Source organism: Lepus europaeus, chromosome 10 (assembly GCF_033115175.1).
Source record: "Lepus europaeus isolate LE1 chromosome 10, mLepTim1.pri, whole genome shotgun sequence".
NCBI lineage: Eukaryota > Metazoa > Chordata > Mammalia > Lagomorpha > Leporidae > Lepus > Lepus europaeus.
Window position 1 is genome coordinate 65,471,590 of NC_084836.1, and position 18,900 is coordinate 65,490,489.

At 37.3% G+C, this 18,900-nt stretch overlaps 1 protein-coding gene across 1 annotated transcript; it reads right to left on the reverse strand.

The window, feature by feature from the left end:
* Positions 1-6,073: 6,073 nt before the first annotated feature.
* On the reverse strand, positions 6,074-7,021 carry LOC133767699 (olfactory receptor 6C75). The gene has a single exon (XM_062202134.1). It carries the CDS (start codon positions 7,010-7,012, stop codon positions 6,074-6,076), a length of 939 nt encoding a protein of 312 aa, XP_062058118.1. The 5' UTR covers positions 7,013-7,021.
* Positions 7,022-18,900: the final 11,879 nt, after the last annotated feature.

Below are 18,900 nucleotides of genomic sequence, written 5' to 3' on the forward strand. Positions count from 1 at the left end.
TACTGTTGGAGTACTAGTTATAGCATTAAATAAGAGTGTAGAGCACATTAAAGACAGAGATCCTACATAATATTTTTTTAAAAAATTAATTAATTTTCTATGCCTTTTCCAATTTAACACCAGGTTTTTTTTTTTTTCATTTCCAATTATCTTTATATACAGAAGATCGATTCAGTATATAATTAGTAAATATCTCATCAGTTTGTACCCACGCAGAAACACAAAGTGTAAAAATACTGTTTCAGTACTAGTTATAGCATCACTGCACATTAGACAACACATTAAGGACAGATCCCACATGGGATGTAAATACACAGTGACTTCTGTTGCTGACTTAACAATTTGACACTCCTCGGAACTAATGTTTTTAAACATCCATCGCAGAAGTCTATAATGCTGACATTGAGGAAATGCCATGAGTTATTTGGAGTCACGATTATCAACATTTTGTTTTAACGTGAAATATCTGCCTGCTACAATAATATAATCCAATTAAACGTAAACATGTAAGCAAGCAGAAAATAGGGGAAACAATCACAAGAACACAATATCTGACACTAAAGTATTTTCTTGTTAATAAAAATACACATAGAGTATGTATTTTAGGCAAGATATAATTGGTTGGTAGGCACATTTCAAGATACAAGCAAAAATTGAGAATGTAATATAAATATAAAACCATGAAATTGTTATCTTAAAAAAACTCCTTAAATATTGTTTCTTTCCTATTAGCAATAAAGCAAACAAGATTTATGTACTTTTTTATTATACTTGCCTTATTTCTCCCTTTGGACAATTTGGGGTCTGGTCCATTGTTTTCAGCTATTGAATTGTTTGACTACACTATGCTTGGTATAGATGCTGAATTTTAATTAATTAATTATTAAAATAAATTTAATTATACACCTTTATGATATTCAGCATGATTATTAACTACATATATTCAATGGTTAGAGGTCAAATCAGGTTAGTTAGCATTGTCCTTAGAATCTTGTTAGTATTTATGTGGTTATACTATAAAGCACGTGAATCAAAAGAAATGGGGCCAACATATTGGTGATTCAATATTGTCAATTGATTGTCTTATTTTAAGAGAACCTTAATAAATTACAGTAATTTTAAACTGAAAACACTGGTACCTTTACCCTCTGTTTCCAATATTTTATAAATATTATAGTTAGTATATTTCACTCTTTTAGGCACTATTTTTCTTACATTTGACACCAAGATTCTAGGAAATTTTTTCTTTCTTAATGTGTGGGAAGCAGACCACAGGATCATCTTTATCCATGTCCACTTCTATCCTTATTAGACTGAATTGTATAACGATTTCAATTTCAGCAGTGAGTGAAGATAGAATTATTACAAGATTTCCCTTGGTATCTTGTGACTCAGAGATAAATAAAAATAATGGAATGTTTATGAAATCCTAGTGGTAATACATAAAAGATTTAAATAGAACTCGAAAACACATGCACCATTCCTGAGCTATAATGCTGCTACTATATAAATGGCAAACATGGTTCCCTTTTACAGAAACATGAATAAGTAAAATATCTTAAAAATGTTTACACATTTACTTATATTTTGTGATCAATAATTTCTTAGTGATTATAATTTCTTTTTTAAAGTTTTGTTTATTTATTTTTAAGATTTATTTATTTATTTGAAAGTCAGAGTTACTTAGAGGCAGAGAGAGAGAGAGAGAGAGAGGTCTTCCTTCTGCTGGTTCACTCCCCAATTGACTGCAACAGCCAGAGCTGCAACAATCCGAAGCCAGGAGCTTCCTCTGGGTCTCCCTCATGGGTGCAGAGGCCCAAGGACTTCTTCCACCACTTTCCCAGGCCACAGCAGGAAGCTGGATTGGAAGTGAAGCAGCCGGGACTCAAACTGGTGCCCATATGGGATGCTGCACTGCAGACAGCGGCTTTACCAGCTACACCATAGCGCCAGCCCCATAACTTCTTCTTTATCTAGTCATAACCTATTATAATGATTCCAAGGGATTCAATAGTCTATAATAATTTTTTTCTCATTTTGAAATATTTAGGGCTTGAAGAATTCTCTATAGTAATATGAATTAATGAAGTTTAAATTTATACTAGCAGTAGGACTTTTCATTCTTTGCAACAATTTAACTTTGGCAGAATCAACTTCCAGGATAATAATTCACCAATGGAAATTAATGAATATTTATGATTTTTGCCACCTCCAATTTTTATCACCCTAGTAATATGAATATAGTTAGAAAATAACTTTATAACACACATGCATTTTTTGTGAGTAATACATAAATGTCATTTCTCTATTTGTAAACTTTTAAAGATTTATTTCATTGATTTTAAAGACAGAATTACAGAGGAAGACAGGGAAGGAAGGAGAAAGGGGGGGAGAGAGAGAGAGAGAGAGAGGGCTCCCATCCATTGGTTTATTCTCCAAATGACCACAGACAGGACTGGGCCAGTTTGAGAGAATTTACATTTACAATATCTACAAAATTTGAATATTTAGTACTAAAGTCAGCCAAAGAAATTAAAGATCTCTATAATAAAAATTATAAACATTGATGAAGAAATCAAGGACACACAAAAAGTAGAAAGTAATTCCATGTTCATGGATTGGAAGAACTGATATTATTAAAATGTCTATACTACCCTGCGGGGGGGGGGGGGGCTCCAATCGAAAAGGAAACAAAGTTGCTAAGCCTTTGCACGAGTTTGCCGCACTTTCGTATCCCAGTGACTCAGCATTTCCAACAATCCAAGAGGCCCCCAGGGGAGGTACCTAGCCTGACAGGAGACTTCCGTATGTGTCCTTGGCTGTGATTGGCCCTTGAGGGCCTGCCCGGCTTGTGTCCTGCCTTACCTTTCAGCTGGTTGGCTCAGTTCCCTTGTGCCCTAGACAGCCCCCTTTCTGTGTCTATAAAAGCTTTTCTCCCTCCCAATATAATCAAGAGCCCAGCTGCGCCCTGGGCATTGACTGATCTCCTGGCTCTGGTGTGGTTCCTTTGCCGCCAACAGTCATCATCCCGCTCAGCCCCTGAGCTTCCCAGGCTGGCCCTGAGGAGCTCTATCAGACCTGCTGCCTCACAGCGAGCAGCACTACCCAAAGCATTCTATAGATTCAAAGCTATCCCTATCAAAATACCAATGGCATCCTTTAACAGAATTAGTACACAATCCTAAAATTCATATGGAAACACAAGAGATTCAGGGTAGTCAAAGCAATCATAAGTATCACAATATCTGATTTCAAAGCATATTACAAAGCTATGATAATTAAAACAGCATAGAATTGGTGTAACAACTGAAAGAGCAATTGCATAAAATAGAGAGCATAGAAATTAATACATGCCTATTCAGCCATTTGATTTTTGACACCAATGCCAAAAACATACATTGGGGAAAGGAAAGTCATTTCAATAAATGGTGTATTAGAATGAAAGACCTTAGGCCGGCGCCGCGGCTCACTAGGCTAATCCTCCGTCTTGCGGCGCCGGCACACCGGGTTCTAGTCCCGGTCGGGGCACCGATCCTGTCCCGGTTGCCCCTCTTCCAGGCCAGCTCTCTGCTGTGGCCCGGGAGTGCAGTGGAGGATGGCCCAAGTCCTTGGGCCCTGCACCCCATGGGAGACCAGGAGAAGCACCTGGCTCCTGCCATCGGATCAGCGCGGTGCGCCGGCCGCAGCGCGCTACCGCGGCGGCCATTGGAGGGTGAACCAACGGCAAAGGAAGACCTTTCTTTCTCTCTGTCTCTCTCTCACTATCCACTCTGCCTGTCAAAAAAAAAAAAAAAAAAAAGAATGAAAGACCTTAAACTCTCATCATATGCAAAAATAAATTCTAGAAGGATCAAATACCTTAATGTAATAACTGAAACTATGAAATTGCAAGAAGAAAACGTAGAGGAAACAGTTTCAGACACTGGTGTAGGCAATGATTTTGGGGATAAGATCCCAAAAGTGCAGGCAAAAAATCCAAACGTAGAAAAATGATATTAAGTAAAACTCAGAAACTCGTGTAATGCAAAGGAAGCAATCAATAGAGTGAAGAAATGGGAGAAAATATTTGCAAGCCACTTACCTGACAAAGAACGGATATTCAGAATACACCAGGAACTCATAACAAACTTAACAATCATAAATAAGCAATCAATCTAAAAAATGTGCAAAGGACCTGAACAGACAATTTTGTTTTTGTCTGGCCTGGAGAGTTGGTGGAGGTGTGGGAGGTGGAGGGGGCAGCCACCTAGGTGCGAGAATTGAGGGGATATTGAGCCCCTCCCCTCGCTCCACCAAGGCACAGGACTCAGCTGACCAAGGTGGAGCACTGGCTGACCCCCGCATGGCAGGCAGCCAAATCCAGGAACGGGATGGCTCCATCCATGGATGGGAGGCTCACGGGGCAGGGAGTGGATCCTTGGCTCCCTGTGGCTGTGGGAGCTGAGTGCATTGTGACTGTCGGAATTTTGTGATTGCGCAGCAGGGCATGGGGTATGGGTGGGTCTCTGGCAATCACTGGGTCCGGCTCCAGAGACTCAAATTCCCTTTGTGCTGGGGTGGGTCATCGTGGAAGGTTCTGCCATGCAAATGGCCAACAAATGTATGAAAAAGAGCTCAGTCTCACTAGCCAGCAGAAAAGTGCAGCTCAAAACCACAATGAGATATCACCTCACTGCAGTCGGAATGACTGCTATCCAAAAAGAGTAAAAACGCTGGTGAGGACCTCATGCTCTGTGGGTGGAATGTAAATTAGTACAGCCACTATGGAAAACAGTCTGGAGATTCCTTGAAAAACTAGAAATAGAACTTCCAGACCACCTAGCAATCCACTAGGTATATATCCGAAAGACATAAAGTCATTTCATCAAAGAAATACTTGTTCCATCATGCTTATTGTAGCACTGATCACAGTAGTCAAGATATGACATCACCAAAATGTCCACATCAAAGGAATAGATAAAGAAAATGTGGCATATTTGCACCATGGAATACTATTTAGCCCTAAAAAGATGAAATCCCGTCATTTGCAGGAAGATGTATGGAACTAGAGGATATCACTCCAACACTGCATGTTCTCCCTCATTTGTAGGAGCTAAAAAAAAAAAAATAAACCAAACTCAATATGAACACAAAATGTTGATCACCAGATGCTGGGAGAGATGAGAGGGAAACTGGAAATGTGGATTAAAATAGAGAGGAAATTGGGTGTGATTTATAGATCATGAAAAATCTAATATAAGTTGCTAACAATAGGGGAAGGTCAGTGTGGGGAATATGGAAACTCTTTGTACAACTCAACAATTTTTGCTTTGTAAGTGTAAAACTATTTTGAAAGAAAAAGTAAAAAAATGAATAAATAAATAAAAATATGAATAAAATATATTATTATTTTAACAATTTGCTTTTGTAGACAGTTTTTCTTTTAAAATGTGGTTGGCAGAAATAGGGAAGCATTCACTTAAATAATCTATTTATTAGGCAATATTATCAAGGGAAAAATATAAGGTAAATATCATGTCTATTCCAAACTTTTTTTTCCTTAGAAAGCATATCATTACAACTTCAATTCAAACAACAGATAGTATTTCAGTGTATTATATGGTATCTTAAATTTATATTTAATGTTTCCACATTTTATTACTTTTAATGAAACATTCAAAGAGATATTTTAATAACATTTTAATTGTGCAACATTTCTGGTGACCTTGAAGAAGGAATTTTAAAGAGATTAATTGACACATATCTTATGCTTTATATGGTATTTATATACTTGATCATGTTTTTAGTAAGCTTCCTAATTGATAGCAATACATATTTAATACATGAGTCATGTTCTACCTTGCCTGGATATGAGAAACAATAGAAATGTTGACTTGCCTAAAATTTAGTTGTACAGAAGAAAGAGCAAGCATTTTGATTATAATTCAGATTTTATGTTAATTAGAAAAAGAGGTTGACGATATATATGTAACTGACGGATGGAGATGGAATACTGAGAAATAACTGATGCAGAAAGACCAGAGAGCTTTTCTTCCAGCTTTCCTGCAGGGGTCCATTTCGCACATAACCACATTCATTTCTGTAAAGCAAAGATCACCCTGTGCACCATGCTCTTGAAGGCTTGCTTCACCTGCTGATTCCTCAGTGTGTATATGAAGGGATTCAAGAGAGGAGCCACTGAGGTATTGAGCACAGCTACTCCTTTGCTTAACGTCACCCTCTCCCTTGCAGAGGGCTTAATGTACATGAAGATGCAACTCCCGTAAGAGAGGGACACGACTACCATATGGGAGGAACACGTGGAAAAGGCTTTTTTCCTTTGACTTGTGGAAGGAATTCTCAGAATTGTCCGGATGATATTTGTGTAGGAGAGAATAACTAAAGTCAAGGTGACCATGAGTGTTACCACTGCTAAAACAAATGCTGCGAGTTCTAGAAAGCGAGTGTCTGTGCAAGAAAGCTGCAGCATTGGAGAAGAGTCACAGATGAAATGATCGATTACATTGGAGGCACAGAAATCCAACTGCAGCAGAAAGATTATCGGTGGGAAGATGATCAGGAACCCTGCAAGCCATGAGCTGAACACAAGAAGGACACAGACTCGGCTGCTCATGATGGTTGTGTAGTGCAGGGGCTTGCAGATGGCCACATAGCGGTCATAGGACATGGCAGCCAGAAGATAAAACTCTGTCACCCCCAAGAAGATGAAAAAAAACAATTGAGCAACACAGCCGCTGTAGGAAATAGTTCTGTCTCCCGTCACAATGGTGACAAGGAATCTGGGAATGCAGACAGACGTAAATGATATTTCCAGAAACGAGAAATTCCGAAGGAAGAAATACATGGGCGTCTGCAGATGAGGATCCGAGAGGGTGAGGGTGATAATGATCAGGTTCCCAGTCACGCTTAGCACGTAGGTGATCAGGAGAAATACGAAAAGCACAACCTGCCACTGAGGGTCACTGGTTAATCCAAGAAGAATAAAGTTTGTTACTGTGGTGGAATTTCTCATTGTTTTGTCTAAGATGCTCTGTATTCTAGCTGTAGAATAGGTGATGCTGTAGAAAAGCTATGACACTAATAAAAATAATTAGGAAATTTATAGGCACCTGACCTATTTCACTTAGCATAATGTCTCATAAAAGGATGAATAATATTCCATTGTGTGTCAGTGTGCACATATACGTATGTGAATATACAGGATATGTGATATTGTTTTTATATCTCCTATGTTCTTCAGAGGGTGCCCACTTTCACATATGCAGGGTATGTAAGTCTAGAGATCTATTGTATGGCATGAGGCCTGTAGTTAATAATATGATATGGTATGCTGAAAATTTTCTAAGAGAGTGGAGTTTAAATGCTTTTATCACAAAATGAAAAAATATATAATTGTGGAAGGAGGGCTAGAATAATTTGACTATAGTAATAATTTTACTATTTGCATATGTATTCATAATGTTGTGCACCTCGGATATATAACATGAAAAATAATTTAACATACAAATAAACTTTTGAAAAACATATCTTTTTCTTATGGAGAAAAATGATTTTATTGTACATACAATATATTAAAAAATCCTGTTTCTGCTTCATATATTATTACTCCTATATTTCCTTCACTGAATTCTCAAGTATTTCAATATAAATGTGTCTTCTGAATGTTTCAATATAGTCCCTGAAAAGAAGAAAGAAGAGCTTAAAACCTCTGAAAAACTTTTGAAATAACACACTTGATAACTCACTGCTTGTATACCACAGTACTCTGAATATTTTTGCTGCTTTCTCTTTGTATTTCAAAATTATTTCAAATAAAATACTAGCCAATAGAATAAAAAAGGGAGAGAACGATCCAACATGGGAAGCGGGATACACAGCAGACTCATAGAATGGCAGATGTTCTAAACAGCACTCTGGCCTCAGAATCAGCCATTAAGGCATTTGGATCCAGCTGAAAAGCCCATGAGAGTATTTCAGGCATGGAAAGCCAAGACTCTCTGTTAAAAAGAAGAAGACCTAAATGAAAGATCTCTGCGAGTGAGATCCCAGTGGAAAGAACAGGTCATCAAAGAAGGAGGTACCTTTCTCTGAAGGGAGGGGAGAACTTCCACTTTGACTATGACCTTGTCTAAATATGATCAGAGTTGGTGAACTCAAAAGGCTTCCATAGCCTTGGCAACTCATGACAAGAACCTAGGGTAATTACTGACGCCATAAACAAGAGTGTCAATTTGTTAAGTCAACAACAGGAGTCACTGTGCACTTATTCCTCATGTAGGATCTCTGCCCTTAATGTGCTGTACATTGTGATTTAATGCTATAACTAGTACTCAAACAATATTTTTCACTTTGTGTTTCTATGTGGGTGTAAACTGTTGAAATCTTTATTTAATATATACTAAACTGATCTTCTGTATATAAGGAGAATTGAAAAGGAATCTTGATGTGAATGGAAGGGGAGAGGGAGCGGGAAAGGGGAGGGTTATGGGTTGGAGGGAAGTTATGGGGGGGGGGGAGCCATTGTAATCCATAAGCTGTACTTTGGAAATTTATATTCATTAAATAAAAGTTAAAAAAAATATTTCAAATAAGTATTGCTTTCAGTAGTTTCGTTCAATGTTTACAGTTAATGTAAAACAGTTCTTGAAAGCTTAATTTTATTTTTAATGGAAAACACTTTTGTTTTTTTTCCCCAAATTGCATATCACTTCACAAATCAGTGACTCTTCCCTGAAGGAGGATGAGTAGTAGATTCAACATGAGGTTTTGAGGAGGCAAGGAAGATTCCTTTTTTTTTTTTTAAATATATTTTTGATTCTGATATCACTCTTCATGTTCTACAGTATTTGTTTCTTCATGTCTAAAGTTATTATTTTCTACAACATTTTAAATATGCTTTAATTGAAGGTAATTTAAAATATTTAAATATCTATAAAGTATCTAAAGTCTCAATTGATTTCTATATTCTTGATTGGGCTATTGAGCATACTAACATTGTTCCATTATTAGCCTAGTATTGTAATATATAATGAATTTACCCCAAATTTTTACCTGTTAACTCTTGGAGAGATACATTTCCATTTTTAATGTCTTGCATCTTTAGGTCATATGATATGCACTTTATGTCATGTGTCCTTCCATAATAGGTGTTAATTTTCTCTTTCTATAAAATTCACATTGTGTAAAACTAAAACATTAAGTATATTTGATCAGTATTGAAGCATATCAAATAAATTATTTTGCATATTAGACAATAATGATTTCATGGTTTCCAGATATGGATTATAACACAATTATTACCAGATATCTAGATAACAACACAAAACATTACATAGTTCTATTACTCACAAAACATTTATGTATAATAGACCTAAATGTTGCATGAAACTATTGCCTCACAGTTTTTTGGTTTTCTTTCATTTATGTAATTCATATAATCAGTGTAGTTTAATTTTCATGTATAAAAATATACATAATAAAAATTACTTGTATAAAATATGCACTAATAAAACAAAATTTATATTCCTAAAAGGATATACTTACTTTTCTGGTAAATAAGACTGGTATAGTCAGTGTCTTCTCTACTAGCTTATTAACATGTTCAAACACAGGTGCTTTGAGGTTTATCAAGAGACTCTGCAATCTGTTTTGCCTCTGCATTCTCATATTTGTGATGAAATATCTAAGCTGTTGCTTGCAGAGGACTATCCCAAGCGTTTCTCTACAATTTATCCAGGAAGGTCATCCATCAGCCCATCTTGATTCATCAATACAAAGGTCTCCCAGAACTCGAGATCCCAGGTTATCTTACCTATTGCCAGTTTATCCTGATGCTTGAAGTGAAGGCCACTGTAATATCTCTCTAATGATGGGCAGGATGACATGGTCTTGTGTGCAGAAGCACTGTTATTTAGGCTAGCCTTACTTTCCTGTGTTCCATTTACAGTGGACTCAGGGGAATTAGTTGAAAGAATAAACAAAAGGTACCATGGAGATTGGTGTTCTCTAGACACCAAGTGCTGAATGGTAGCCCAAAGTAGTCTACGATTTGACCAGATCAGTTAGAAGATGGTGGTCTGAAATCAGCAGAGAACAAAGATTGATATTTTCATCACAATCCAGAAGTAGTTAAGTAATGACATTGTAGAGATCAGCAGTCTTTAAGTGGCAAAAGACCAAACCAGGAATCAGTGGATTTTCCAATTTTAGAGAAAATTAGTAGATCATTGTGATGTTTCACAATAATCTGAGGTCTTCATTTGCTACATCATAACAGATTTAAAACTTCAGGCGCCTATTGAAACAACGAGTAAGTTGTTGCTTGGAACCTCCTCAGCCCACACTTAAGTGTCTGGTTCTTTCCCTGGCTGCCCTCCTTCAGACCCAGCTTCCGGCTCATGGGCACCCCGGCTGGCAGCAGATGATCAAGTATGTGATTCTCTGCCACTGAGGTTGGGGATCCAGCTCAAGTTTCAGACTCCTGGCTTTGATCTGATCTGTTGCAGGTATTAGGGGGAGTGAACAGAGGATCTTTGGCTCTCTGTCTCTGTGCTTTTGATATAAAATGAGAATAAATATGCACACATCCAAAAAGAGATTTCAGTCTTTAAAGTTTTACATCTTTCCACTGAATGGTAATGTAGAAAACCTGAATATGCTTACAGTCACTACCATTTATTCACTTGACACATATTTTTGGAAGATCCTTATGTGTTGGTTTTGGGAATTCAGACATGTCAAAGATAGCAATTTGCACAGATTTTACTTCTTGTAGCAAAGTCTAATGATTCTACTTTATATTTGATGTTTCACCGTACCCTTTCCAAGTCCAATACAAGTTACTATTCCTTGCAATAGCCCCTTATACTACTATCTCGAGAATTATGCTTAGTTGATATTTAATCCAGTTGCTCCAAAGGTATATAGGTATTTGAATCTAATGGAAATTGGGATTGTTTGACAATTCTAGGATGTTAGTCACTTCCTGAAATAAGATTTTAAGATTCTTTTTACTGTTTCTTTGGAAGACATAGCATTTAAGGCATACTATTATTACAATGAAAAAATATTAAGGAATTCAGAGTACATAGTTAAAAAATTATTTAAGCATAGCAATTATGTTAAACTAAATCATTTTATCATGACAAAAATGAAGAATTTGATATAATTTGCCATAAATATGTCCCTGTTGAATTACAAACATTGCTATGGTAGTATTCATACAATATCTCTCTGAAAGTCAAATTTCAAGGTGATATTTTAAAATTACATATTATAGAATATATATAATGTGTAGGAAGTTGCTTTAATGTATACAATCTCATATTAACTGATTATACCTTCAAAGACCATGTTTTCAAGTAAGACTCTATCCACAGTTTCCATGAATTTTTGAAGGGTTCCATCAACCCAGTACCAAAAATAAATACATTGAATATCAGCATTAAAGAATATATCTCTAATAAGTCTAAAATTTATATGCCTTTACAAATTTTAGCAGGATGCACTTTGGTGTCAAAAATTTCAACAATAGGTATAGAGATCGACAGATTATAAGCAATTAAGTCTGTTCTGATTAAGTAAATAAAATAAGAAATAATTAACTCTGGGGCTGGCCCTGTGGCATAGCAGGTAAATCCATCAGCTTCAATGCTGGCAACCCATATGGGCACTGGTTCGAGTCCCGGCTGCTCCACTTTTTTTTTTTTTAAAGATTTCATTTATTTATTTGAAAGTCAGAGTTACAGAGAGAAGGAGAGGCAGAGAGAGAGGTCTTCCACTGGTTCACTCCCCAATTGGCCACAACGGCCAGAGCCTGGAGCCAGGAGCCAGGAGCTTCTTCCAGGTCTCCACGTGGGTGTAGAGGCCCAAGGACTTGGACCATCTTCTACTGCTTTCCCAGGCCATAGCAGAGAGCGGGATCAGAAGTGGAGCAGCCGGGGTACAAACTGGCGTCCATATGGGATGCTGGTGCTACAGGCGGCGGCTTTACCCCACTACACCACAGCGCCGGCCTCTGCTCCACTTCTGATCCAGTTCCTTGCTGATGTGCCTGAGAAAGTAGCAGAGGATGGCCCAAGTGCTTGGGTCCCTGCACCCATGTGGGAGACCTGGAATAAGCTCCTGGCTTCTGGCTTTGGAGTAGCCTAGCTCCAGCCATTACGGTCATTTGGGAGTGAACCAATGGATGGAAGATCTCTCTCTCCCTCTCTCTCTCTGTGTAACTCTGCCATTCAAATAAATAAACAAATCTTTAAAAATAAAGAGATAATTAACTCTTTGATAACAATTTTAACAACATCCCAGAAAAATTGAGGACTTTTTTTTTTTAAATAGGCAGAGTGGACAGTGAGAGAGAGAGAGAGAAAGGTCTTCCTTTGCCGTTGGTTCACCCTCCAATGGCCGCCATGGCCGGCGCGCTGCGGCTGGCGTGCCGCGCTGTTCCGAAAGCAGGAGCCAGGTGCTTCTTCTGGTCTCCCATGAGATGCAGGGCCCAAGCATTGGACCATCCTCCACTGCACTCCCAGGCCACAGCAGAGAGCTTGCCTGGAAGAGGGGCAACCGGGACAGAATCCGGTGCCCCGACCAGGACTAGAACCTGGTCTGCTGGCGCCACAAGGCGGAGGATTAGCTTGTTGAGCCACGGCGCCGGCAAAATTGAGGACTTTTTAAAACCTGTGGTGTGCCATAGAAGTTACTAATATGACCCAAAATTTTAACTTTAGCTTTCCTTGAAATTTATACCTGAGTTCATATATCATTTATCACTTGGTTATCTTAAATGCACATAAAGGAAATAAAACATATGGATATTTATTATTTATTTAACCAAATGAGAACAAAACAATAAAATATGTGCAAAATTTTAAACAAGGAAATGAAAAAAGGTAAGATTTATCCATTGCATATTAGTACTTGCTTTCTGCTTTATACATCCAAAATATTTGACTCTTGTGTTGTAAACAAGGCAACACTCCTCTACACACCCCAATGTCTTCTTATCTTATAAAATATTGACCTTTAGCACAGTTCTAAATCTTATTTTCTCTAAAAGGTTTATTTATTTGAAAGGCAGAAATACAGAGAGAGAGAGAGGGAGAGACAGAGAGATGCTCCACCCACAGGTTCATTTCCCACATGGCCACAACAACCTGGGCTGGGCCAGGCTGAAGTCAGAAGCCTGGAACTCCACCCAGGTCTCCCACGTTGGGGCAGGGGCCCAAGCACTTGGACCATCTTCTGCTACTTCTGCATGTACATTAGCAGGGAGCTGGCTTGGAAGTAAAGCAGTCGACACTCAAACCAGTACTCGTATGGATGGAGGAGCTGCAGGTGGCAGCTTCATCAGCTGTGCCACAGTACCTAACACAGTTCTCATTCTCACAGTCCTTTGCTTTAAGGAAGTGGATAAAGAAAACCAGTTTTCTTGATGGAACAAAAACTTGCAAGTAATAAAGTGGAGCTTTATCTATGTATCTGTTAATGGTGAGGTATAGTTAATATAACAATCCAGAGTTCTATGTAAAGAAATCCTGAGAATTTACAGAAGATTTGCCTTATTCCGTAAAATACATACAAGAAGATTCAACAAAACTAAGATTCTAGATAAATACAGAAGTATAGTGCATGTTTACAAACTTCTTCTCTAATCTGACTACTCTGGTTTTTTATACATTGAAAATTAACTAGAAAAAAAGAAGGTATAACAAATGAGTGGCTAAAATAACGTGATCAGGAATGTTGGCTCAGCTTGATGTATAAAATTGGTCCTGCAAAATACGTTTATGAGATAGTTTTACTCTTAACTCTACAATGAAAGTATTTCTCAGGAGCCCAATTCATAGAATCACTGTAGGACAGAGGACTATTGATGATGCCTCTGCAGAGTTGTGTTACAACCTTGAACTGGTCAAGAGAAGCAACCACAATGTGTAAATTGTTTCTCATAAATAACGAGTTAAGAGATATATTGTTGTATAAGAGGCAAATGATGCAGCAATACAGTAGACAGTGTTTACAAATCACTTAGGGCTACTGGGTTGGTTCTTGTTTTTAGGAAGATAGGATTACCTATGAAGTTTTCAAAAGCTTTTAATTTTGCAATAATTTTAAACGTAAGTTAGAGTCACAAAATCATACAGAATTGTTGTATTCCATTCACTCAATTCTCATGAAATGCAAAATCTTATATACCCGTAGTAAAATTGTCAAACTAGAAAAAATAATTTTGATATAAAACTGCCGAGTATAGCGAGACTACCTTGTTATCTTTAAAACAATTACTGTCTCATCTCTCAGGATCAAATTCAAAATCCATGAAGCTTCTAGATGTCATGTTCCTTTGTTTTTTCCAGTAGTGTTGGGTGGAGATACTTTGAAAATTTGCAAATATCCACTTCCTTCCTACGACTTTAATCACAAATTTTGGTTTTCTACACTGTTCTTACCTGCAATAATTATTAACGTTTTAATGGTGATTTTATGTTACCTAATTTCTTCTGTATTTAATAATTAGATTTTTTATGAAAAAGTTATATGTTTCTTAACTTTTGTTGAATTATACAAACTTTTATTTATAACTGTATGCACTAATGCATGCTATTCTTTGGTTTATAATCTGATACAATTTATTTGATTTCCAAATATTTGTGCCTTGGCCAATGGCTGTTCTTTCAGGTTAGGCTGCTGAGTTTTTTCAATCTGATTCCATTTTATTTATGAAGTCCTCCTAAGGCTTGCCAGAGATGAGAAATCTATGTATGCACACTGATCCATGGATGTACACAAATACATGAGTACTACATATATGTATATGTATATGTAAGCATATATAGTTAATTTTCATTGTGCATGGTAATTAAGTTCCACAAAAATCTCTACAAACTATGGAGTAATAATACCAATCTCTAGATTCTAGGGCAAATGAGGCTTTGATTTCTGCAAGCCTCTGGTCACAGCACTTTCATCAGCCAATACTGTTTGTTGTTGCATACATGATACGGGTCAAGCATTCCTAATCTGAAAATACAAAATCTAAAATGCTTCAAAATCTGAAAGTTTTTGGTTGCTTACATGATATCACCAGTGAAGAATTCAACATCTGGCCTCAAGTGGCAGGTTGTAGTCAAAACACAGGTTTATAAACTAATGTATAAAATTACCTTCAAGTTATAAACTTGTATATTCAGTTTATATGAAATATAAGTGGATGTTTTGTTTAGACTGGTCACATCCCTAATATAGTTCAACATGTACATGCAACCACTAAAAATTAAAAAAAAAAATCCTGGACCCAAAGCACTTCTGGTCTGAACATTTTAGGTATGAGTTAATCAAATGCTATATAATTTGTGTTATAAAAATTAGTTTTCCAATATCCTTGTCAAACAAGACAGTCTCATTAATGTTGAAAATTCCTTCTATAAAACATTTTATTATATGTCATTTCAAAACCTCTTTCACAGTCCACTTGTCTGGAGAACTTGCATTACCTGCTGATTTAACATTTTTCATACTTTATCACTATTTGAAGCATGTAGGTCAGTCATCACTGGTTCAACATTTTTCTCATTCTGGGTAACATGAACATGAATTTGCTTGATTTCAGCCTCAACAACAATCCTTTTTCTAAAAAAAAAAAATCAATGTTCATCTCATGAATCCACAAATTTACCTGGGCTCATCTTTTCCATAGTTTTGTTATGCACTAGAGATGGTATTTTTGCCTTTTCATGGTAAGCTTCGCATACAGATTGGTTAGCTTCTCTTCCTCTTTCTGACATCCTGTGTTGGTGAGGCCAAGGCAACTTTGGCCTGCTGACAAGGTCACAGCAGAAGGTCTGTCTCAGCAAGGATTGAGAAGGACAGCTGCGGTCCTCTTGATGGTTTTAGGTTTGTTGGGAATTACACTCTGCATAACAAAGCCAGAGATTATTGGTGACCACGCTAATGATCCCTGTATTCCTAATTTTAGGGAAGAGCACTTAATTTCAAAATCCCCAAAATGTCCACTGCTTGGTAGTAATATATATGTGTAATATTCTGCTTTAGTCAAGCAGAATATTAGTGTAGGAGAAGGGGTTGATGCTTTACACAAGGTTGAGCTGTTTGTGGATAAGAATTAAAAGGCAACAGGCTCCCTGATATATGCTTCCCACTAAAACAAAGACAGATGTTATCAAAGCTTTAATTTAATATGTGCTACAAATACAACAATGGTTGGGATGTCAAAACTGTGGCATAGATCTAAATAAACCTTTAGATAAGTACAATAAAGAAATTAAAGAGTTAAGAAAGAACTGCAAAGGAGGGGATGTATTTTAAAAAGGGCACGCTTTGAACATTGGGGCTTTTAGTAAGGATTAAATTAGGAAGGTAATATTCTAGCTTGTGTAGCCAATTTCTGCATAGCTCAACAGCACTTGGCCTTGACTTGTGTGGGCAGCCTGTTATCTTGTGCCTGTCTCTGACTGTAACCCATGCCCTGAACATTGCCCTTGAAAATCAAAGAAATTGTAACTAGATGTAGACATAGAATCTAGAGGCAACACAAAATACAAGGTCAATGGTTCTAAGAAAATGGACAACAGACTTGTTATTGTAAGAAGAAAGAATCATTATGGGACATGATATAAAAATCAAGTCTGGTGCTTGAGAGCCAGAGCCACGCCATCAGCCTTGCTGTGAGTGTCTCTCACTTATTCCTGCACCGATGCCTCCACATCTTCAGAAACTCCTAGACTGGCTGGAGTTGGACTCAGGCACTGTGTTATTGATTCATTAACACTGAACTCATGAACAGCAGTCCCATAACTCACATCTGAGCAAAGCTTATCTGACCCATGCATTTTTTTTCCTTAAACATTTACAAAATTTAATTAGTAATCCCTCTCAGTGCAAAACTATTACATGTACACGTATACAAAGCCTCCTGATCAAATCATGAAAATCAACTTCTCAGTTTCCCCATCACTACCCGTTTTTGGGGTCTTAGAGTTCCTCTCTTCTAGCTATTTATAAAATATATACTATTGTAATTATTGTCCCTCATCCATGTTGTGCCGTAGAACATGAAAACTTAACCCTTCTGTACTTTGTTACCCTTTATCCAACATCCCTTTACTCCCTTTCCCCTCCATTCCAAGTCTCTAATAATCACTATTCCACATTCACATCAGATTCTCTTTTTAGGTTCCCCAGGTGGTCCTTTTTTGTTCCTGTATCTGACTTCACTTAATGTGATAATGTCCTACAGTTTCATTTTGTTGCAAATGATAGAATATCATATTTTACATCAAAATACTTTTCCATTGCATATATATTATATATATGTATATATATATATGCCATATTCTCCTTATCCATTCATCTATTAATGGGCATTTAGACTGATTCCATATATACCTGTGAATAGTGCAGTAGTAAGAATGGAAGTGCTGCTATCTCTCTTACATGCTGATTTCATTTCTTTGGAATATATTCCCAGAAATGAGGTCCTTGTATCACAGGGTGGTTCTATATTTAGTTTCTTTTATAGAACTTACACACTGTTCTCCATAATTCCTATACTAACTTACTTTCCCACCAACAGTGGATCAGGGTTTCCTTTCTTTCAGCATTTGTTATTTGTATTTATGATAATAACAATTTTAAATGGTATGAAACAATATCTTACTGTGGTTTTGATTTGCATTTTCCTGATGGCTAATGATGTTGAGTGTATTTTCATAAATTTGTTGAACATTTGATTTGCTTCTTTTGAGCCATTTTTATTCATATATTTGACCTTCTAAAAATTTTTTTTATTTTTTATTACTGAGTTTTTTGAGTTCCTTATTTATTTTGGATATTAATCCTTTTTTAAACAAAGATTGATTTATTTATTTGAAAGAGTTACACAGAGAGCGAAAGAGAGGCAGAGGTGGGGAGGTCTTCCATCTGCTGGTTCACTCCCCAGTTGGCCACAACGGCCAGAGCTACACTGATCTGAAGCCAGGATCCAGGATCCAGGAACTTCTTCTGGGTCTCCCATGCAGGTGCAGGGCCCAAGGACTTGGGCCATCTTCTACTGCTTTCTTGGGCCATAGCAGAGAGCTGGATTGGAAGTGGAGCAGCCGAGTTTTGAACTGACACCCATATATGATGCCCACACTGCAGGCGGTGGCCTTACCCACTACGCCACAACGCTAGCCCCATGGATATTAATCCTTTGTCAGATAGTTAGCAACTATTTTCTCCCATTCCATTTGTTATCTCTTCACTCTGTGATTTCTATTCAGAGGCATCTTAGTTTTTATAATCCCAGTTGTGTAGTTTTCCTTTGTTGCCTATGCTTTTGGGACTTACCAAAAAAATTTCCAATCCTAATGTTTCTTAGTCTTTTTGTTACTTCATAATTGCAGGTGTTACATTTATGTCTTTGATCCATTTTGAGTTGATTTTTGTATAGGGTGAGGGGTAGGACTCAAGTTTCAATTTTTTGTTCATAGATTGACAATTTCTCCAGGGCTGCTTAAGGAGAGTCTGTCCTTTCTCCTGCTACATTTCTTGGGTAACTTTGTTGAGAATCAGTTGGCTGTGGCTGTTGGAATTGCTTTTGGGGTTTCTATTCATTCCATTGGCTCATGTGTCTATTTCTCTCTTTTTTTGTTTAAAGAGATATTTATCTATTTATTTATTTCAAAGACATAATGACAAAGCTAAGGGACAGGCAGGGGGACAAAGGGAGAGACAGATGGCAATCTTCCATATGCTGGTTCACTCCCCAGATGGTCTTGAACACTACAGCTAGGGCTGCTCTAGGCCAAGACCAGGACCCAGGGGCTTCATCCAGGTCTCCCACATGGGTTTCAGGGGTCCAAGTACTTGGGCCATCCTCTGCTGTTTCCCAGACACATACGC